At 36.6% G+C, this 19,815-nt stretch overlaps 3 protein-coding genes across 5 annotated transcripts; 1 reads left to right on the top strand and 2 right to left on the bottom strand.

Annotated features, from left to right (window-relative positions):
* Window positions 1–220: 220 nt before the first annotated feature.
* LOC111070840 lies at window positions 221–3,334 on the top strand. The gene is made up of 2 exons (XM_022361801.2): window positions 221–1,663; window positions 1,825–3,334. Exons 1-2 carry the CDS (start codon window positions 710–712, stop codon window positions 3,199–3,201), a joined length of 2,331 nt encoding a protein of 776 aa, XP_022217493.1. The 5' UTR covers window positions 221–709; the 3' UTR covers window positions 3,202–3,334.
* Window positions 3,335–4,343: 1,009 nt separating this feature from the next.
* On the bottom strand, window positions 4,344–5,802 carry LOC111070795. Of its 3 annotated transcripts, none has more exons than XM_041593394.1 (3): window positions 5,680–5,802; window positions 5,520–5,611; window positions 4,344–5,257 (listed from the first exon to the last, which is right to left on the bottom strand). In XM_041593394.1, exon 3 carries the CDS (start codon window positions 5,246–5,248, stop codon window positions 4,409–4,411), a length of 840 nt encoding a protein of 279 aa, XP_041449328.1. In that variant the 5' UTR covers window positions 5,249–5,257; window positions 5,520–5,611; window positions 5,680–5,802; the 3' UTR covers window positions 4,344–4,408. The 3 variants fall into 3 exon arrangements, with proteins under 3 accessions (XP_041449328.1, XP_041449325.1, XP_041449326.1); XM_041593391.1 differs by having other exon boundaries at window positions 5,427–5,611; window positions 5,680–5,801; XM_041593392.1 differs by having other exon boundaries at window positions 5,427–5,801.
* Window positions 5,803–11,892: 6,090 nt separating this feature from the next.
* On the bottom strand, window positions 11,893–18,117 carry LOC111070822 (RNA-binding protein MEX3B). The gene is made up of 3 exons (XM_022361778.2): window positions 17,440–18,117; window positions 16,448–17,255; window positions 11,893–15,803 (listed from the first exon to the last, which is right to left on the bottom strand). Exons 2-3 carry the CDS (start codon window positions 16,887–16,889, stop codon window positions 14,299–14,301), a joined length of 1,947 nt encoding a protein of 648 aa, XP_022217470.1. The 5' UTR covers window positions 16,890–17,255; window positions 17,440–18,117; the 3' UTR covers window positions 11,893–14,298.
* Window positions 18,118–19,815: the final 1,698 nt, after the last annotated feature.

Raw genomic sequence — 19,815 nt, 5'->3', positions numbered from 1 at the left:
TTGGGGTATTCACTAAATGGAAAGCATATACATATATACACAAGTATGCACACATGGATGTACCATACAAAACGTGCTCGTGTGCGTGTCTGAATCTCCAATCGCTTTTAAGAGTATCTGTGTCTGCTGGTTCGTGTGGGCGTGTGAGTGGCAAGAGTCTGTTTATACTGTTGTTGAGTAAGCATTTGCTATCTTATTTTAGTCGACTAAGTATTTAGTCGTATTTTGACGCCCGAACCAGCCGTAACCGTACAATCGAACAGGTTCCGCCGCCGCGACGTGCATTTGTTGATAAATGTGAAAAAGAAAAAAATATGTACAAATTTTTGATAAACACTGTGATCATTCATTTACTTACTTATACTAAAACGGAACAGTATTTTGTGTTGTTTTCTTGAATACATACATACATATGTACATCCGCAATACCAACTCTTGAAACTGGAAGAAAACAGATGCTCTAGCAACGTATTGTACAGATGACGTGTGGAATGTGCGTTGTCGTATACATATGTACATACCTACATATACATACTATACTATATGTGTGAATTTACATACTAAGAATTGAACAAATTGATGTCATTCTAAAATGAGGCTCACTGTGTACATTGCGAAAGGATAGACGAACCACATCGGCGATATTACCATTACCAACAGCATAGTATTATTATCATACACAGAAACTTGATGGCCATGTTGAAGAAACATGATAATAGAGAGTAAACCAAATTTTCCGGCCAATTATCGAAAAGCACCGAAAAGGTGTAATCTGTATAAATGCGGTTGCGTTACAAGGGGTACAAAAAATGGCTTGGCCTGTAGACAGATACACTTGTATCGCGATAGGCCGACCTGTTCTAGATGGATTCTTTGCCACTGTTATTTCAGTCGTACCACAAATATAATAGGTGCCAAACGGCCGGCAGATACTTTGATATCAGCGTCGAGTACAAATCAGATTGAATCCAAGCTTGCTATAGTGCATACTCTTGCCACTACATTTCTAAAGTATTCGTTGTACAATTTAACACAGGTATGCTTAGTCATTATATTCCTATTGCCATTCCTGATCCTGCAAGCCAATGGTCAAGCTATTTTTGGCCCAATGTCAAATTCAAATGCTTACGTTAACGACAATGCCCATACGCTGCAAGCTAGCGTGGAAATTGGCTATAACTACACGAGTATGCAATTACAAAGTTCAAACGGTGGAACCCAGAGCCGTCTAAACAATCAACAACTACAATCAACTGAAACTCAAACCAAAAGTAACAACATTAAAAGAAACATAAATGATATCTCCGCTCAACAAAATAGTTTAAAAAGTAGTAGAGGAGGAGGAGGTGAGGGAGAGTCGCCGTTTAATACAAGTTCAAATATATATAGTCTGATTATTCTAAGCCACCCTGAGACCCAGTCGACCAACTCAAATATTTCAGCAATGGAAGTTGAGAATAAGTTGAAGAATAACAGTATTCCAATTCCAATTGAGAATATCCGTAAAAGATACAAAAGAAATGCCGGCCAGGAAGCCAAGAGCCACAATAATACAAAAAATTATAACAACAAGTCGCCGAACGGTAACCGGATTGATGAATCAAAACTTAAGCGACTGGTAATGAATGGTCTTGGATTGAAGAAGCTACCAGATATGAGAAAGGTAGGAATATTTTTAATTTGCATACATATGTAAGAATGTATGTACATATGTATGTATGGCTTTGTTGTGTCTACTCGATGATCGAACGTTTAATCGTGCGAGTAAACGAGTGAATCAGCATGTATTTAAAAATCTATTTCATGGAATTTTTCTATTTACAGGTGAACATAAGCCAAGTAGAATACTCAAGAAAATACGTTGAATACTTAGACCGCCTTAGAACCAATCATGGAAGAGGGGTCAGCTATTTAAGTGACGACTCTGGAGCGTCGTTCCCTCTCACGGATTTACACATATTAAGCATTGTAACTAATAGTTTTAACGACATAAGTCAGAAACGATGGCGTCATAAGCGATCTGTCAAAAACCTGGGCGGATTAAGACAAACAAAGAGAAGAAAATCGAATGAGAACATCCAATTTAACCCAAGTGATAAGACCAATATTCTATTGCACTTTCCGCTGACAAACGTAAATGATGCCAACTTTCACCACGATAAAATTGATGAGGCTAATATAAGGCTAATGCTACTCTATAGTTCAGCCCTTGCGACCAATCGACAATGGCAGGCAACCGCAACTGGCAAAAGAAAATTCAATCGGAATTTCGGTAATGATAATTCGATGAAGAACAAGAACAACAAGAATTGTAATGCCAGCGATGACGATGGAGATGGCGATGTCATTGACATTAACGCTGAGCAGCGTAACGAATCGAAGAGGCGAGGGCGGGTCCATAGCCGCAAATTGAATCTCAAAGTATATCAGCTTCTTTCTTCAAATAGACGAAGGCTGCTTGCGTCCCGGAAAATAGAGTTCGAAAATATGCATTACGAAGAAACCCGCACCCAGTGGCTGGAATTTGATGTGACCAAAGCTGTTCGCGGTTGGTTAAACAAAAGTCATGAAAATTTGGGTATAGAGATTCAATGCGATAGATGTAGGAGTATAGGAGCGCGCATATTAAGCGATGTCAGCCCGTCCGCTCCATTAATGACAGCATCTGCCAAGTCAGCATCCGCGGACAGTGACCGGTTTCATCTTATGCCAGTCCTAAATATCATCGGTCACGGGGATATGCAAAGCCATCGTGAAGGTGACGTCGGAGTCGGAGTGCAACACTTAGTGCTGACTAATAATAGAAGCGACAATTATTTTCATCATCGTTCGGACCAAGATATGGGCTGGCGTAGGGAAAAGTGGAATAATAGTTGCTACAAAGTGCACCAGCGATGCTGTAGACATCAGTTGGATGTGGTCTTCAAGGAAATTAAGGGCTTTGAGTTCATATTACAACCCAAAATGTTTGATGCAGGCTATTGCCATGGCCGCTGTCCACCCCGCCACAACCCTGCCCATCATCATGCCCTCTTGCAAAGTCTTATATGGCAACAAGATAGCAGTCGAGCGCCTCGTCCATGCTGTGCCCCTTCAAAGCTCGAAGTCCTAGAAATATTGCATGTGGACGAAGAGCACACCGATAAGCTAAAGATTTCAACGTGGAGTGACATGCAAGTTCTGGAATGTGCCTGTTCATAAATCAATTAAAATCTATGCAGACGAGACGTAAATTGTCTATTTTTGTTTTTGTTTTTGGTAGCTTATATGTTTTTTACCAAAACTTTTCGCAGCATTCAAATCCATTAAAAAACAAACCATTTATGGTAAAAGCTTAAATATGTTTCCACTTACTTTCAAAAACTGTCTAGAGTCATTGGTTTTCTCTTGCTTATGATAAGTTAGTTTAATCTGGGCTTCCTGCAAGAAAATGGCAATTCGTTGACTTGAATGCCTTAGAATCGTAAACAGAAGGCTACTCCTGGTTGGTACATTACAACGCGAGCTGTAAAAACACCTACTAATAGCCAATTGTAGATATTTTGTGTTTATGTTGTCAGGATGGGCCAAAGTTTGAACAAACAAATTTTTGTTTGTTTTTCAAGCAGACAGCTCCTTATTCTGTTCTTTGTTACATTTCATTTGTTAAATATACATTTTTCAAAAATTAATAAAATTAATATCGAAACTTAGAAACTAGTTCATATTGATAATAGGATATTTATATTTGTAATTTTTATTTACTGTCAATGAAGTAAGGATTGGAGAAAATCAGGAAGTTCAGCTATGGTTTATATTTTTAGTTAAACTGTTCGCAGAAACGTATGCCGTTTTTTTGCTGTCAATAAAAATTGACAAAATTGAAAAATCCCGCTGTGGACCAAAATGACTTTTTAGATTTAGGGATTTAAAAATATGTATAGTTTTTAAAGAGTTTTAAAAATCCGGTATTTTTGTCATGTTTGTTTTCAGAGGTAGTGCTTCACATAATTTAAGTATCTTATATCTGTTTTGCAGTTCTGAAAAGCTGGCAAATGCAGCACTTTCAGGTTCAGGTTCAAACCAACAATTCAACCCCTTTTCGTTTGCTTTGTTCCCAATCGGCAAGTTCGGCCCGCAACCTTCCAAAAAGTATTTCGTCTATTTTTTCATTTTTTTAGGTTGGGTTAACGAATTTTAGACGCCTAATTAATGCGTCTATCTAAAACTTAAAATGCGTGCCAAGAATATTTATTTTTTATATTTATAATTAAACTATTTTTTTCGACTTTTCCCGAGTTTTTAAACTCAAAGGATCTTGTCTAGAGGGCTCGAGGCAAATAACAACTTAATAGTTCTCATAATGAATTCTCGACAATGTGTATTTTATTGCGAATCATTTTATAATCAAATACAAGTGATACGGGCCCTACCAATTACTTAAAAAATCGAAGCCTTGCGGTATTTGCACTGCTGGGGATAGAAGTTTAGCATTTTCTTCTTGAAAGAGATCTTTGGATTCATTTTCATCAGACAAATCTGACGCGATACTATTTTTTGAGCCAAAATTGGACAAGAGATTTGATTTTTCATCTGTATTAAAGCTACATGTTCCGTCATCATATCTTCTCTGATTTAGTCGATCGTATTCGTGCATGGACGATACCCTCCGACTTGTATTATTAATTTCTTTTGCAACACTAAGATCAGTTGTTGGCCGAGCGTGCATTGTTTCCTTTTCGACTTTTAAAAGGATAATTTGATGGCACACATCTGTGGAAACCGGATGTATATCAACATTATCACTAAAAGCCGATGGAATATTTATTTGTGATTTGGTTCGGTAGCTAAAAGGGAACGAATGCTCATCGCGGTAGTCTCCTGTATTTTCATCGTGTAAAACTTTCAGACCCACGTTCTGAAAAATAAAGGAGTGCAGGTTTTTACCGTTAAAGGTATATATAACGTCGTTCATATGCCTGTGCTGGTGTTCGTCTTTAGAAATATTTTCTTTAGTTTGAGTTCCCAGCTTAGGACTGTCGATTTTATCTTTCGGTGAACATTCCGGTTTAGTCTTATTGAAGTACTTAATATATATTTCAGGTTTGATAAAATGATTGTTGACAATATTTTCCTGCTCTGGCAAAGTTAACCCAAGCCAATCATCTGGACTGTAAGCCGATTTCACCTGACTTATATCGCGGGAAATTTTTTCTGCCAGAGGACTTAGTTTAGAAAAATAAGACTGGATTCCTTGTAGCATAGCCATATTTGAAATCTAAAAAAACAGCAAAACATTTTTATTATTTTAATATTATTAAAATACTTTAAAATTGTTCTGTGACGTGTACATACATATGTACACACATATGTTTATTTCAATAAATATTTAAGAATGTATGTACATACATATGTATGTACACATTCAGTCACAAACGTATACATACATATATGTTCGCAGCAAGTAAAAACCTTTATTTGCACCCCCTTTATCAGTTTGTGATGTACATAAATATGGCTTTAGTACAACTCTCCCATACCGTGGAGTCCGAAGTCCCAGTCCGATCCAGATACAAAAATAGCACTGCACTTCAAACGTTCTTTTCCAATCAAATATAATGTACAGATGTATCTGTATAAAACAAGTACAATTCATGCATTAATTCTGCATTTTAAGTCATAGGCAACAATTTAGCCTACATTTTTAACGGCACGGAGCTATGCTGTTGATTTACTGAGTGCGAATGCCGCCACGGCACTCTAACCACATATGTAAAAAATATCCGGTAGACAGACGAAAAAAAATCATAACATGTATAGAAGCTATTGATGTTTGTATATCGATAGTGTGTATCGAACTCGTAATACCACTATCTTGTCTTCTAAATATAGTAAACTAATTCGTTGATTTGGAACAAGGGAAAATAATACAGGAGAAGCGATCCTTCCATTAAATGTGCCCTATTTTAACTCATAATGAAGCATAAAATAATAAAACGCAAACACAAATCTGGTATCTATCTGTTAAAATGAAAAAATATACATACATTTTTTTTACCCAACACATTTTTCTCTCAAATAATGCATCAGCTATCGCTGCCCGATTTGGCTTAAATGTATATATATATAGGAATAAAGCCCTCTGCATACTGAGCACTTCCCGGGGGAACGTTGGTAATTTTTGAAAGATATGAAACACCGATTCACACTGGCACCATTAACCATCCATGGAAAAATAGATTATGAGCATAAAATAACAAAGATTATTGCGGACAATGTTGTTTATTAAGAATAAAATTTTTGTTTACATTAATTTATCATTGTTTTTAAATTGTTACAAAAATATCGCAAACACAGAAAAAAAATTATTTAACTTACTGTTACTTTTAGTAGCAACTTATGTTAAGGGGCTATGGACAATTTCTACTTACAAGGGGGTTGTGAAACTAGGGTTCAGGTGGTTTGAAGATATATTAAATTTTCCTAGTAGCTAGATCTGCCGGGTAAAATCGTTTTAGTCGACATCAGGTTCCGTTTCGCGGGAGTCTTGTTGCCAAAACGTTCGGGTGATGACTAAGCTTTGTCAAATAGCACTCAGCATGCGCACTGGGGCGACCCCAGTGTCTCTGTTGCGGATATACCAGTCAGCTCCAGTTGCCATACGGAGGACCTTGCTCTGGAACACCCTGATCATATTCAGGGGCGATTTGGCTGCCGTTCCGTACACCTGGAAGTCATACCACCATACGGGTGCCAAGCTGACCTTGTAGATGAGGATCTTGTTAGATAGGCTTAGATTGCTGTTGGGTTTTAGGAGCCTGTAGAGCTGGCCTGCCTCCGGACACCTCTAACAATCTTGATGTCTGGAAAAGGTCAGGCGAATGTCTAGAGTAACTCCCAGGTATCTACACTCTTTCCGCTTCCACTCCTTCCGTGTGGGAAGACTCCGGGACACGTTTCTCTTCGGAGCGTGTGGGTCACCACCACGCACTTCTCCGGGTTCACTGAGATATTCCATCGACACGCCTAGTTCTCGAATTTCTTCAGGTTTGATTCCACCCGTTATCATGGACTGGGCAATCTCTATATAAGCGGAAACAGCTAATGGACTGTGTGCTGTTGTTTTTTTCCCATGTCTTTTTGTCAGTCATTGTTTACAGTTTCTCAGTGAATTTCAGTTTTTCGTTGTGGTGTCAATTACACTACTCGACAAAATTGAACTTTTTATTTAGGCTGTGAACCAAAATGACTTTTTCTGATAGATTTCCGGATTTAAAAACTTTTGTAGTACTTTATTATTATACCCGTACTCAAAAAAGAGTTAAGGGGTATATTAGATTTGTGGTAAAAGTGGATGTGTGTAACGCAGAGAAGGAAACTTTTCCGACCCCATAAAGTATATATATTCTTGATCAGCATCAATAGCCGATTCGATATAGCCATGTCTGTCTGTCCGTCCGTCTTGTTGAGCGCCTGGATCTCAGAGACTATAAGAGTTAGGGTACCCAAATTTGGTTTCCAGACTCATGTGATATCACACTGCTACAAGTGTATTTCAAAATTTCGCCCCGCCCCCACAAAGGACGAAAATCTGTGGCAGGCACATTTTTTATACGCAGTATCGTAGAAATTGACCATATCTACCAGATTGCCGAATCTGAATCAGATCGGATCATAATTATAGCCAGAATGAAGAAATTCATTTTTTGTTGCTTCCTCTGCCACCCCCTGCCAGAGAACCGCTACTCATTCTCTTTCTCGCTCGCACACTCTTCCGCGTTCAGTTCGCGAACAACCCCTAGCGGAGGAGATGTAGAATATAAATGGTACATCTATAATCTACATGTTAGATGTAAAATATACATTGTAGATGTAGCAAAAAAATGTAAAAATTTATTTAAATTCTAAAATTCTTAAAAATCATAAGCTCAAAAATGTATATACTGACTGAGTACGGGTATAAGTAGAGTCGCGTCCCGAGAAGCGACTCACACGTTCCTTCTCGTTTTTTTTATTGTGTCATGTTTAAAATTTGGTATTTTTTTCATGGTTTTTTTCAGATGTTGTGCTTCTATTTTTCCCATAACTTAAGTTTCTTATATCTGGTTGCAAAGATGTTTGCAGTTCCGAAAAGCTGACCGTTTATCCATAGATTTTGATGAGCAATACCTTAGACGACGCCTAATTAATGCGTCTATCTAAAACCAAAAATGTTGGCCAAGAATTATTTTTTTTTCGACTTTTCCCGAGTTTTTAAAATCAAAATTTCTTAAATACTTAAGTTATGTGAAAAATAGAAGCACTACCTCTGAAAAAAAACATAAAAAAATACCAGATTTTAAAAAATTCTTTAAAAAAAACTACACTATAATTCGTTAAAATATTTTAAACCCCGAAATCTATCAGAAAAAGGTTTTTTTGGCCACAGCCTAATTCTAGTGTTGACTAGTGTTATTTATGGTTGCATTGGAAAATTATCGAATAAATATCGCAGAGAAACGCGCGGACTAGGAACATCCCTGACGGTTGGTGAAATAGCTGGAAATTTTTCGGAACGGCAAAACCTTACGGACCATCCCAGAAATGGATGCGACAAGAGAAAGTGAAACATATCGATGACAATAATTTGTAAAATCAGGAGCACCTAACAACAAAAACGGGACGTTTTGGTTGAATACGTAAAAATAAGAGAAATATTTGTGTAACTTATGCAACTTAACAAATGGATTGGGTAGTCTGCCGTATTGACTGGGAATAGTCAGTCTGGTTTGAAGCAACACATATACATTATTGTTATTGTTATTATTATTATACATTATATATTGTACATTATTTTCTTAAATAAAGTCTTAAGTAATTGTAAAAGTAGCACTCAGTATTTATAAACCACGATTTTTTGATCGAGGATCGAGAACGATAGGGCCAGTTCATTAAGGTGCTGCAAAATATGATGTTAAAGCTACTATGACAAATAGATAGATGGGGTAAGCAGTTAGAAAGCCCGTATGGACGAGTGAATTTGACAAGTAAAATATGGGCTCGGGCAACATCTAAGCCGAAATCCGCTACTCCTAGTTATGATCGCACAATATTTGCCATTTTCATGACCCTACTTGAAATGTCAGCGGTGAGAAGCTGACCGCGGTCAACTCATGCGGGAAGCTCATTGCACGGAGCTAAAGGGAAGGAAACAATTACGGAGATTGAAATCATGAAATCATGATATCGTCAACGTACACGTAATCACTAAGCAAACAACACATAGAGGCGTCAAATCGACTAAAAACTGCCTGCATACAATTTTTGGACGATTGGCTCCCAGGCCTTCGGTCGGGAGCCGATAGCTTCGGCAGGGCACTCGGCTCTCTCCGGCTTGAGCCGAGAGAGACCGCCTTTGCAGCTGTGTCGAATATAAACCGTGTGCGTGTGTAACTATGCCTGTATTTGTGTCCTCTAACAACTTTAAAACCAGACTCGACCTATTCAGGGCCGGATCAACCCTCAACCAAGGCCTGGGCAACCATCAATTTGGGGGTCCTCCTTTATTTTGTATTTTTCTCAGTGGCTATTATGTTTTTTATTCATTATTTGGAGTTTTGTTTTTTCAACAAACTTTTTCTGTTATCCGTAGGGGGCCCTAGGCAACTGCTAATCCGGCCCTGGACCTATTCCCGTCGTCAGACTTCATATTTTGTTGATGTATTCTGTCAGTCGACTCGACACGGCCGAGGTATTTACGAAGGCCAAAAATTGTAGAACCCACATACAAGCACAGTATGTGAGAATACATGACACACACACATTTACGTAACCTGAAAACTCAAAACAAAGACGGTTTCGGAAAATAAGAATTGATAAATATTTTGTTGTGTCTGATTACACACATGCATTTGCAATGCTCGTCTAGCTTTCGTATCCCGTCATGAGTCAGAGAACACGCATACAGGTATAGCTACACACGCAGACGGTTTATATTCGACACAGCTGCAAAGGCGGTCTCTCTCGGCTCAAGCCGGAGAAAGCCGAGTGCCCTGGCGAAGCTATCGGCTCCCGACCGAAGGCCTGGGAGCCAATCGTCCAAAAATTTGATGCAGGCAGTTTTTAGTCGATTTGACGCCTGTATGTGTTGTTTGCTTAGTGACGTAATGTACGAGTATAACTAAAAAGATTTATACCCTTAACGATTATTCCCATTTCATGACTTGTCATGCCCGAGTGCGGCTGCGAATAATTGTGTTGATTTTGCACAGTGGACATTTTTTAGCAGTGCTAAAATCATTTGTCATGTCTTCTCGGTGGTCCTGGAACAAAAAAAGGAAAGGGGCAAAACAATAGCTCGTGGAAAATCCCCTAAAAGAGTGTCTACAGTTTTGAATCAAAATAAGGCAAAATAATCAATGGCAAACTAATTATGCATTTGCAAATACTGCGAGTAACGGTTGTAAAAATAAGTCAACGCATATTTCCGAAAAATTTATTATATAACCAGTTAGGGATACATTGCTATGTATATATTTTTATTTTCATATATATTTCTCATATAAAGTTAAGGTTCTCGGCATTTATGTCTTGGTTTGGTTACTAATCTGTAAAAAGAGTAAGCCGATTAAAGTCGATTTATGAAATGTACTTTTAAGATATTATATATTTTCTCGAACACAATATGGATAATTAATAATATATATATATATATATATTTTCTTTAAGGAGCAACTTACTTAATCTTATACTTTATATTTAAATATTTTATGTATATATATATATATATATTTATAGATATAATATAAGTATGTTAAATATATTTTTCTGTTTGTTCTGTTTAAATTATTGATTTATATATGTACTTTTCCCGTTTACATTGTAAAATATTCGTTGTAAATATACTAACCGCCCTCTATAAGAAGTTTAATGTAAAACCTTATATACTGAGTAAAAAAATATTTTTTCGCAGTTTGGTATTTACGTACAAATTTATGTATGTTAACCGTTCAAAAAAACTTGAAAATAAGTTTTAATTTGGGCCTAATCACAAGGAAATAATACGAAAAGGAACTATTCGAATTTGGGTATAAATAAATATAAAACATGGAAGACTATCTTGTAAAATTTTGCAAAACTAATTATCAAATTAAAAACAAAAAAATTCTCTCGTCTTAAATCGGTGGCAGTGGGTACTAAATCCGAATTTTGAAAATAGTGGGATTTAGAGTTACCTTTTCCTCTAACAAAACACAAGCAGGAGTTTGCCTTTGATTACACTACCCGACACCATTTCGCCGCTTCGAACCAACCCAATTTTGTTTTATAGATTTGTGACTTTAAACATGCTTAGTGATAATTTTTTGTTTCTATGGCAGAACTTTTTGTTTTAAGAATTTTTGAAAACTGCTATTTTATTTTAAAGCTTTTTTCAGAGGTAACGCTTTTTTTCAGTAAGTTCACTTAAGTATCTTACATTTGGTTGTAATGAACTTTTCCATTCTGTAAAGCTAATTGATGCAGATATAAATTAGGCCCAAAGACTGTGATTTCAGCTTAAGCTTTCAAATGCAATGTGATTTTTTGGAGGTTTTGTCAACCAATTTTAGATCCGCCGTCTCTCAATAGATTTTAATCAACAATAACTTAATAATAATAACAATAACGCTGAATTAATGCACCTATAAACAAAAAAAAGGACCCAGGATATATTTTTTTCGACTTTTCCTTAGTTTTTAAAGACAAAATTTTGAAAAAAAATACCGCACATAGATCATAATTTTTGCATTTGAAAGCTTAATATTTGGGTATAATTTATAGCTGCATCAATTAGCTTTTCAGAAAGGAAAAGTTCATTAAAACCAAATGTAAGATACTTAAGTTAATTGATCAAAAGCTTTAAAAAAGCTCTGTAAAAGCTTTAAAAATAAATATACAGTATTCAAAAATTCTTAAAAAAAACATTTTTCTTTTAAAAAATTAAAGCTCCCAATCTACTGAAAAAAGTCGGTTTGCTTCGAAGCGGAAAAAAGTTCAGTTTTGTCGAGTAATGTAACCTAACATACATATTCACTTTCTTTCAGCACTCACACTCTCTAATCAATTTATTATAATGATAATTGTTAATAGCACCAAAAATTGCTAAGACCATAATTTTACCAGAGAGACCATTTGGTAGAAATTCTTAACATAATTGAAACATTCGACTAGCAGTTTTGTTTGCAAGAATAGCTTTGTATTGGTCTGCTCAGACTGTAAGTCATTCTGTAGTTGTGACAAACAAAGTAGTGAAATTTGAATAACAACATAAATATTAAATATATATTCTAATTTTAAACAGTAACAAATACTTATTGCAAATTTTCTAATTTAATCTGTTGATGAACCAAAGCCTTTAATAAGATAAAGTAAATATTTTCCAAAATATACTTTGGATTTGGCCCAATCATTGGTGCAGGTTAAAAAATAAATACAACAATCAAACTATGTATTCCCCACTATAGTACTTTGATTCTATAGTTAATTAATTCTGAAATACTGATCCTTCGTATTTATGGAAACGTACTGTACCTATGTCTTATATTAGTATTATATATTACGAAGAATATTCTTTTAGGACTATGTAAAATCATAGAAAATGTACGTATACATATATATATATATATATGCTTTATATTCATACATTTTTTATGATTCATTTAATAAATTAAATTGTACTATTTAAATGTGATGTATTTTTAATAATGCTAAATGTATGTTTTGCGCTTTCAATAAACTTTATTTAGTCTCACTCGTTTGTATCTTTGACCTTTAAAATTGTTTATAAAATCAAATATAATAACTAAGAGAAAAACAGCCTCTATTAAGATAATGTGGACTAGATATACATATGTATTGCTACAATCTTGGGTAATGTAATCTTAAAATGTTCATACTTCATGTATGTATAACAAAAGTGTAGTTTTGAAACAGAACAGGAGTCAGGAAATGTGGCTAATTATCTCGTCTAGTATACTGCGCAATAGACACTGTATTATCAATATTAAATATGATTGACTATAAATATATAAGTCTTTTTATTCACATTAATCGTAAGCTTTATATAGGTAGTTGTCACATGTTGCTCATACATACAATGCATCATATTTATAAATAAATATAATTTGTTATATGATATTTGTGTCTGACATTATCTATGTATGCATATGTGCTGGTCTTAATATTTATGCCTATTTATCAGTCAACTTATTTTGTATTACTTCCTTTCTGTAAACTAGTGTCGTACATTCAGTGTTTAGACCCCAAGTTAATTTTGAAATTTCGTTTTTATAAATTTTGTAATTCTTTAATGCGAGAATTACCATTATCGCTTCATATTTGTGTCCTACATATGTATGTATGTATGAATGCATGTATTTATGTATGTCGTCTAAAAATGTTGCTACAATATGATAACCATAAAAATCTGGAGCTAATCACTTAAATCGTTTCGAAACACTGAAGCAAAAACATTTGGTTTGTGAAAAGTATTTGATTGAAATTTGAAGCACATTATTCACTCCTACATATGTATGTAAGTACCTATACATACATACAAACCTATTTGAAAATGTTTTCTTTTTAAAACTTATACATACATATATTGTAATATAAAAATATACGATTTCCTAAATCATATCATCTCACACGACAATCAAATTAGAGCAAGCCATTGCATGAAAAGATGTTGTTGTATCTTTGACCTTATAATTTTTTTAAGAGAAAATACGGTATAAAATGGGAAAACGTGAACAAAGTTTTCAATGAAATTTCAACTAGCCCGCTGCACAAAATTTGCAAGGGTTAAAAAGCAATCTGGCATTGAAAACGAAAAAATTTAAATTAAATATTTCTTGTGTTAATGGTAGCAACGCAGAAAATAAATGGTAGAACATTTATCTTTCGACAACAAATAATCGGAAATTAAGGTGGAATCGCAGATCGATTGATGATTGATCGATTTTTCTGTGGCAGCTACAAAAAATGTATGTTCTCAGAATGACTTGGTTTTCGACAAGTGATCGAATCTTTGAGGATAAACCCTGCAGATGATCGATATCCGAAATTTATGCATTTTATGTGAACATAGCGTCGGAAGCTACTGCCAAAAAATCAGAACATGTACATATGTATTCCAAAAAGCAAGGAATATTATTTTGAACGATTTCGTTATATGTATCTTTAAGTTAAATTAATTATCAATTGATTTACAAAATATGCGAATAATTTTGCGAACTAACTTGGATTGTACCTCATATCGCTCAACGATTAAACAGAAACCTTGTTTATTTAGGGCTATATTTAACCTAAAATGCGCATCGCGTGATAAACAATTGAGTTGCAAATCGGGCATGCGGCTTCCATGGAAACGCAGATTTGATTGGCACAGTCCATGCAGAACATATTGTGGCCGCACGGAACCAACGCTGTGGTTACTTCATTTTCGTTGCACACAAAGCACTCGCGCTGCATAGATAATTTGTCGGTGCTGGAATTGGGTTGAAATTGAACCGAGGCTGCTCTTTGCTGACTGGTACATGACGATTCTCTAATGTGTCGAGAAATATTTTGGTTTACTGAGTGCTCTCCAAGCCCCAAAAGAGAGTCCGTCGGACTTATTGAGGTTGTGGGCGAGCAATGGGCGGTGGGTATAGTGTTCGCTGGAAGATTCCAAATGCTCGGCGAGTCTCCAATGCCTTCATCCACATCAATCGAGTCGCTTATGTTTTTCCATATATTCAATAGTTCTGGAGGAGTGTTGGCGCTATTGTTTGTGCTCTTTGTCGAAGCGGTTGAGGACGCTGATGAACATGATCTGGTTAGTATATTTGAGCCAGAGTTGGAATTCATAGACGCGGATGTCGGTGGACAGAATGACAAGGTTTTGTTCGTAATACGGTACACATTAGTAACTTTTGCTGGTGGCATTTGAGCTTCACTGGCTGAAAAATGGTTATCCGATGTGGCTGAAGCCAATACAATCGGTGGCATGTCCATGTCAGCTAATTCCGACTTCTGATAACCGTTCCTTAAATGATGATCCGGCATTAGTTTCACATTATTCATGTTGAGACTATCCACAGTGCCACCAACCATCTTTAGTGTGTTATCGCCATAGTCCAGAGCAGGCGAGATAACACTTTTGTAGATGGATGACAGTATTTCCGAGTTTAGATCATCGTTCAGAATCTGTGTTAATGAATTTATTGTTGGCTGTGTCCCAAACTCCTGCGTATCGAGCAGTTCACATCCTTGTCCAGCACCGCCAGTACCAGCACCAGCACCATTTCCAGACCCGGATCCAGTTCGAAGGGCAATGTGTGCTTCAATTTGCTTTCGGGCCGTGTCTACGTTGTCAGGCAAACCAGTCACCTCAAAAATAGGCTCCTTCTCGCGCGATGGCGTCACAATGTATGTTTGTGTCTCCTGTTGGATGTGTTTAATTGTGGCACCTTTGGGTCCAACCACAAGACCCACAACCCGATAAGGTACACGTACCTGTATGGTAACCTGGCCGGGCAAACATGGGGGTCCAGACTGCATTCGCGATACAGGACCTGCACTGCCACTCGATCCCGATGAGCCCGAGTCGTTCATATTTCCCGTCAATCCGCTATTGTGACCCTCAATCGAAGGTTTTCGAGACGCTCGTATCAAGCTAAAGTGATCTGCTGCAGAAAGTATTTCTCGTTTTGCCTTGTTTACGTCTTCCTTGCGACCAGTAACTACAAATACCGGCTCCTCTCCGCGAACTGGAGTCTTGATGTATGTATTTGTTTTAGCCCTTAAAGCCTTGATCTTGCACCCTAAATATGGAGAAACGGTAATTATCAAACAAAATACAATCTGTTGATGTTAATCTAATAAGAAATTCAATATTGGGCCGTCGTACTGTCTGTTTCTACCATATTTTGGAGATAACTACAGATGCAGCCAAATAAACATTCAAATATATTCATTAAGCTGCTCATTAAACGGAACTAGCTCGTAACAGATTCATACAAATATGGCCGACCTAAAGGGCGCCATTAAATAATTCTTTGGTAGTGCTGACACTGGTGGAAAAAATAACTTTCACAATTGAATGGAATGGACTACATACATATGTATGTATCGAACATTGCAAGTACGAGTCCCACTAAGTGGTGCGATTTTTCGCTAAGCCAACCCCCACTGGAAGAGGGAGAGTCACCTAAGACGGCGTTGACTTATTTTTAAGTATCAGTAAAGAAGTCGAAGATCGAGCGTCAGCTAATTGAGATGTGGTCTTGCCATTCGAATTATAAACATTGGCCTGTGTGCTGATCTGTCAATGTCTTGCCTAATACATATGTATATAGATATGTACATATATCCAGATAATATGGCTATCAACATTCACAGTGTTCACACACACACACACATATATTTTATGTCTACGGAATATTTATTTACATTTAAAGGCACTTACCCTGCCGACCCACTATTTCGGCGACATGTTCTGAGCTCGGAACTGGCACACATTCGGTCATATTTTGAGACTTCTTTGATCGGTCTTCAACGCCAACGGTAGCGGCAGTGGGTAATAAAAGACCGGAACCAGATACTCCAGATAGAGGCAGGGTGTTGTCCGTTTTAGAGAAAACGGCCGGCACCACATTGATGGAGCCTATTTCAAAGTCGTTGTGTATCGTGACGGGTAGTGCAGGTTGGCCATAGCAGTGTTGATTGTCATTTAGCCCGACCAATGATAGTTCCAACGCCAATTGCAATGTTCGCGGATCGTCGGTTAGTGGCATCGACGACGCATGAACTTTTGGCTGTTCGATCATTTGATGATGCCCAGGATTATTCTTATGAATTGAGTCCGGCATACTATCGTTCAACATCTTTGGTGCTATTTGCGCCGACATTCTAATAGTTTAGGGGTCTTTACTTTGAAACAAGACTAAATCTTTAGTGCCAATTTTTAATATCGGGCAGCTGCTAATGTTCCCTCCTAGTACAATACCACTTTCCTTTCACACGATGATGTGGAGCTCGATGCAGATGCAGATGCCGATGCTGATGACGAACTTGAAGATGATGATAGGGAAATCGAAGCAGAACCGGAACTCACGCCACTGAATTCATTCAAATCCGTGCTTATATGGATTCCAGACATATCATTATGCTCTAAAATTATATCTCGTTTTTAATGCTACACAACTTTACCAATGTATGTTGCTCAAATATAGTGCATTTTCATTTGCTCGTTTTGTTTTTCCTTTCCTGATTTTCTGCAATATACAAAAAGACCGAAAATGCATTTGGTATACACACACAGGCATTTTTATGGGAGGGATAGGTGTACTCATGGGTGTATTGGATGCCTCTACATCATACATTTGAACATATGTATATGCATATATGTACATATATACGGATATATGTATTCTTTCATGACTCCGTGTGCGTACTTACATTTAGGATTACTACATAGTTTAAGTCAACAGTGAGTATTTGTTAAACATTTTTCAATATCCTTTCTCAATAAGTAGCCAGTTCATCAACGTTTTAGCCGCGCTGCTGCAACCGACGTACCAAGTACCGCACCGCTCATAACCAACCCCTAACTTACGGCAACTTTTGTGTCACTCACCCCTTGTAACTGCTCCTCTCTTACTCTTACTGCCCCTCTCTACACACCCACAACACATACATACAGTTTCCATCTCACATCGCACATTCACACGGGTAGGGTATGGGGCTCAGTGCAATCTCATAGCCGACTGTTTGGTCTTTTGGTAGCACTTTAAAATTCAACCACACGCAACTCAATTAATATCCACGTCCTGTTCATTCATTACATTCGTCAATTCAGTTGTAAAACATACATTACATCCCACTCAGTGGGAGTGGGTGGCGTGGCTGTATTGTATGTACGTATCGACATACACACAAATGTACACTAGAAAACGTATATTGCTAGGTACACATTCCGGCAGTATACGTATCCTGACACGCCTTTCGTAAATCGGCCATTACGATCAATAAGATAAGACAACACATTTTAGGGTTCAGGTTTCAAATTTATGTGATCGGGTTTTTGTTTAATAAATACAAACTTAGGCTCTTCCTAATAAAACAATTTTTGTTATTGTTGACTTAGCACATTTTACTTACCGGCACCAGTGTGACCACGGATTTATCAATAAAATATACCGCCTGACCCACAGAAATATACTCAAATATACCTTCTCATTATCAAAATATACCGTAAATATACTGACGGACACAACAAGACGTTGATATTCCTCGATTTTGATATTCCGTTTGATATTACTAGCTAGTTAGCCCTATCAGCCCTAAAAAAATAATTTTATCCGATAGATACATACATTTTTTACAAGATTGTCGAGTTTTCAGAAATCCTTTTTATTGCATTGTTTACATAAAAAGGTTCAAACAAAAACGGCCAAAGCATAAAACGATATGTTGACTAAATGTGACGTCAGTGTTGCTGGTCAACCAAGTTCTCTTCTATGCGTATGTACTTTTGTATACCTTATTTCTTTTAGTTGATGTTAAATGTTTTGTTCCAAGCTCCATTGAAACATTATTTATGATTTTATCCTAGATTGACATGTTTTTTACCTATTAATGCACATGTTTGGGTTTTATATATACATTTATCCCGGTTCTGATACCTATTATTGGTACCCATGAGCTGTAAAACTTCGTTTATATCTTTAAAACAAAGACTGCGTATTTTCTGCATTAATTGGAGCCTGAAATTACAAACAATATGTCTATTCTATAATCTATAATCTATAAAATAACATAACATAACCATAATATAACCATGAAATAACAATTCGAATTCGAAACGCGAAATCAAAAAAAAACTCGTCAAACAGGAAAAAGAAGAAAAAAAAAATCGTCAAACAGGAAGAAGAAGAAAAACAACCAAAGTTGCACAACAATGCTGTGCAACATTCTCATGTTGCTGAAAGAGAGCAAATTTTGAAAAACCACCACGAATTGAGAGCGAAAAATGTCAGAATTTTTTGTGCGTTAAATGAGGTTGGCGGTCATTTTCAAAAGTATATTTATACATGGAAAAACCAATATTTCACTTGATTTGTTTTGTCGAGTGTGACTGGAACCAGAAGAAAATTTATGCTTCCTGCTGCTTTAACGGCCTTACATCCGATCCATGGGCTATTATGTTTATGTGTTTAGCATTATCTCGAGTAGCGGGTCTCTTGCTGGAGGAGGTGGGGGAAGCATCTAAAAATTAATTTCTTCATTCTGGCTATAATTATGATCCGATCTGATTCAGATTCGGCAATCTGGAATATATGGTCTGTACGATACTGCGTTTTTAGTTTTATCGTATCTTTAAAATTGTGGCTGCCACAGATTTTCGTCCTTTGTGGGGGCGGGGTGAAACTTTGAAATATACGGACAGACGGACATGGCTATTGCACACATCCACAAATATAATATACGCCTTAACTCTTTTTGAATGCTTTTTTTAAGGGTAGGGTAGCGATTTTTTCACATAATTTAAGTATCTTACATTTGGTGGTAAAAAACTTTACCATTCTGAAAAGCTAATTGATGCAGCTATAAATTAGACCCAAAGACTGTGATTTCAGCTTACCGTTTGGGAAATATTAAGCTTTCAAATGCAAAAATGAAGATTTTTGTGCGTCGTTTAAGGTATTGCTCATTAAAATCTATGGAGACGACGGATCTAAAATTGGTTGACCAAACCTCCGAAAATCTCATTTTACCGTTGCTGGCCCACCAAGCAATGCTTGTTATGACATTTTTGAATTTAACATGTATCAA

Source organism: Drosophila obscura, unplaced genomic scaffold (assembly GCF_018151105.1).
Source record: "Drosophila obscura isolate BZ-5 IFL unplaced genomic scaffold, ASM1815110v1 contig_187, whole genome shotgun sequence".
NCBI lineage: Eukaryota > Metazoa > Arthropoda > Insecta > Diptera > Drosophilidae > Drosophila > Drosophila obscura.
The sequence above is the reverse complement of the archived record's forward strand: the minus strand, read 5'-3'. Positions and strand labels throughout refer to the sequence as shown.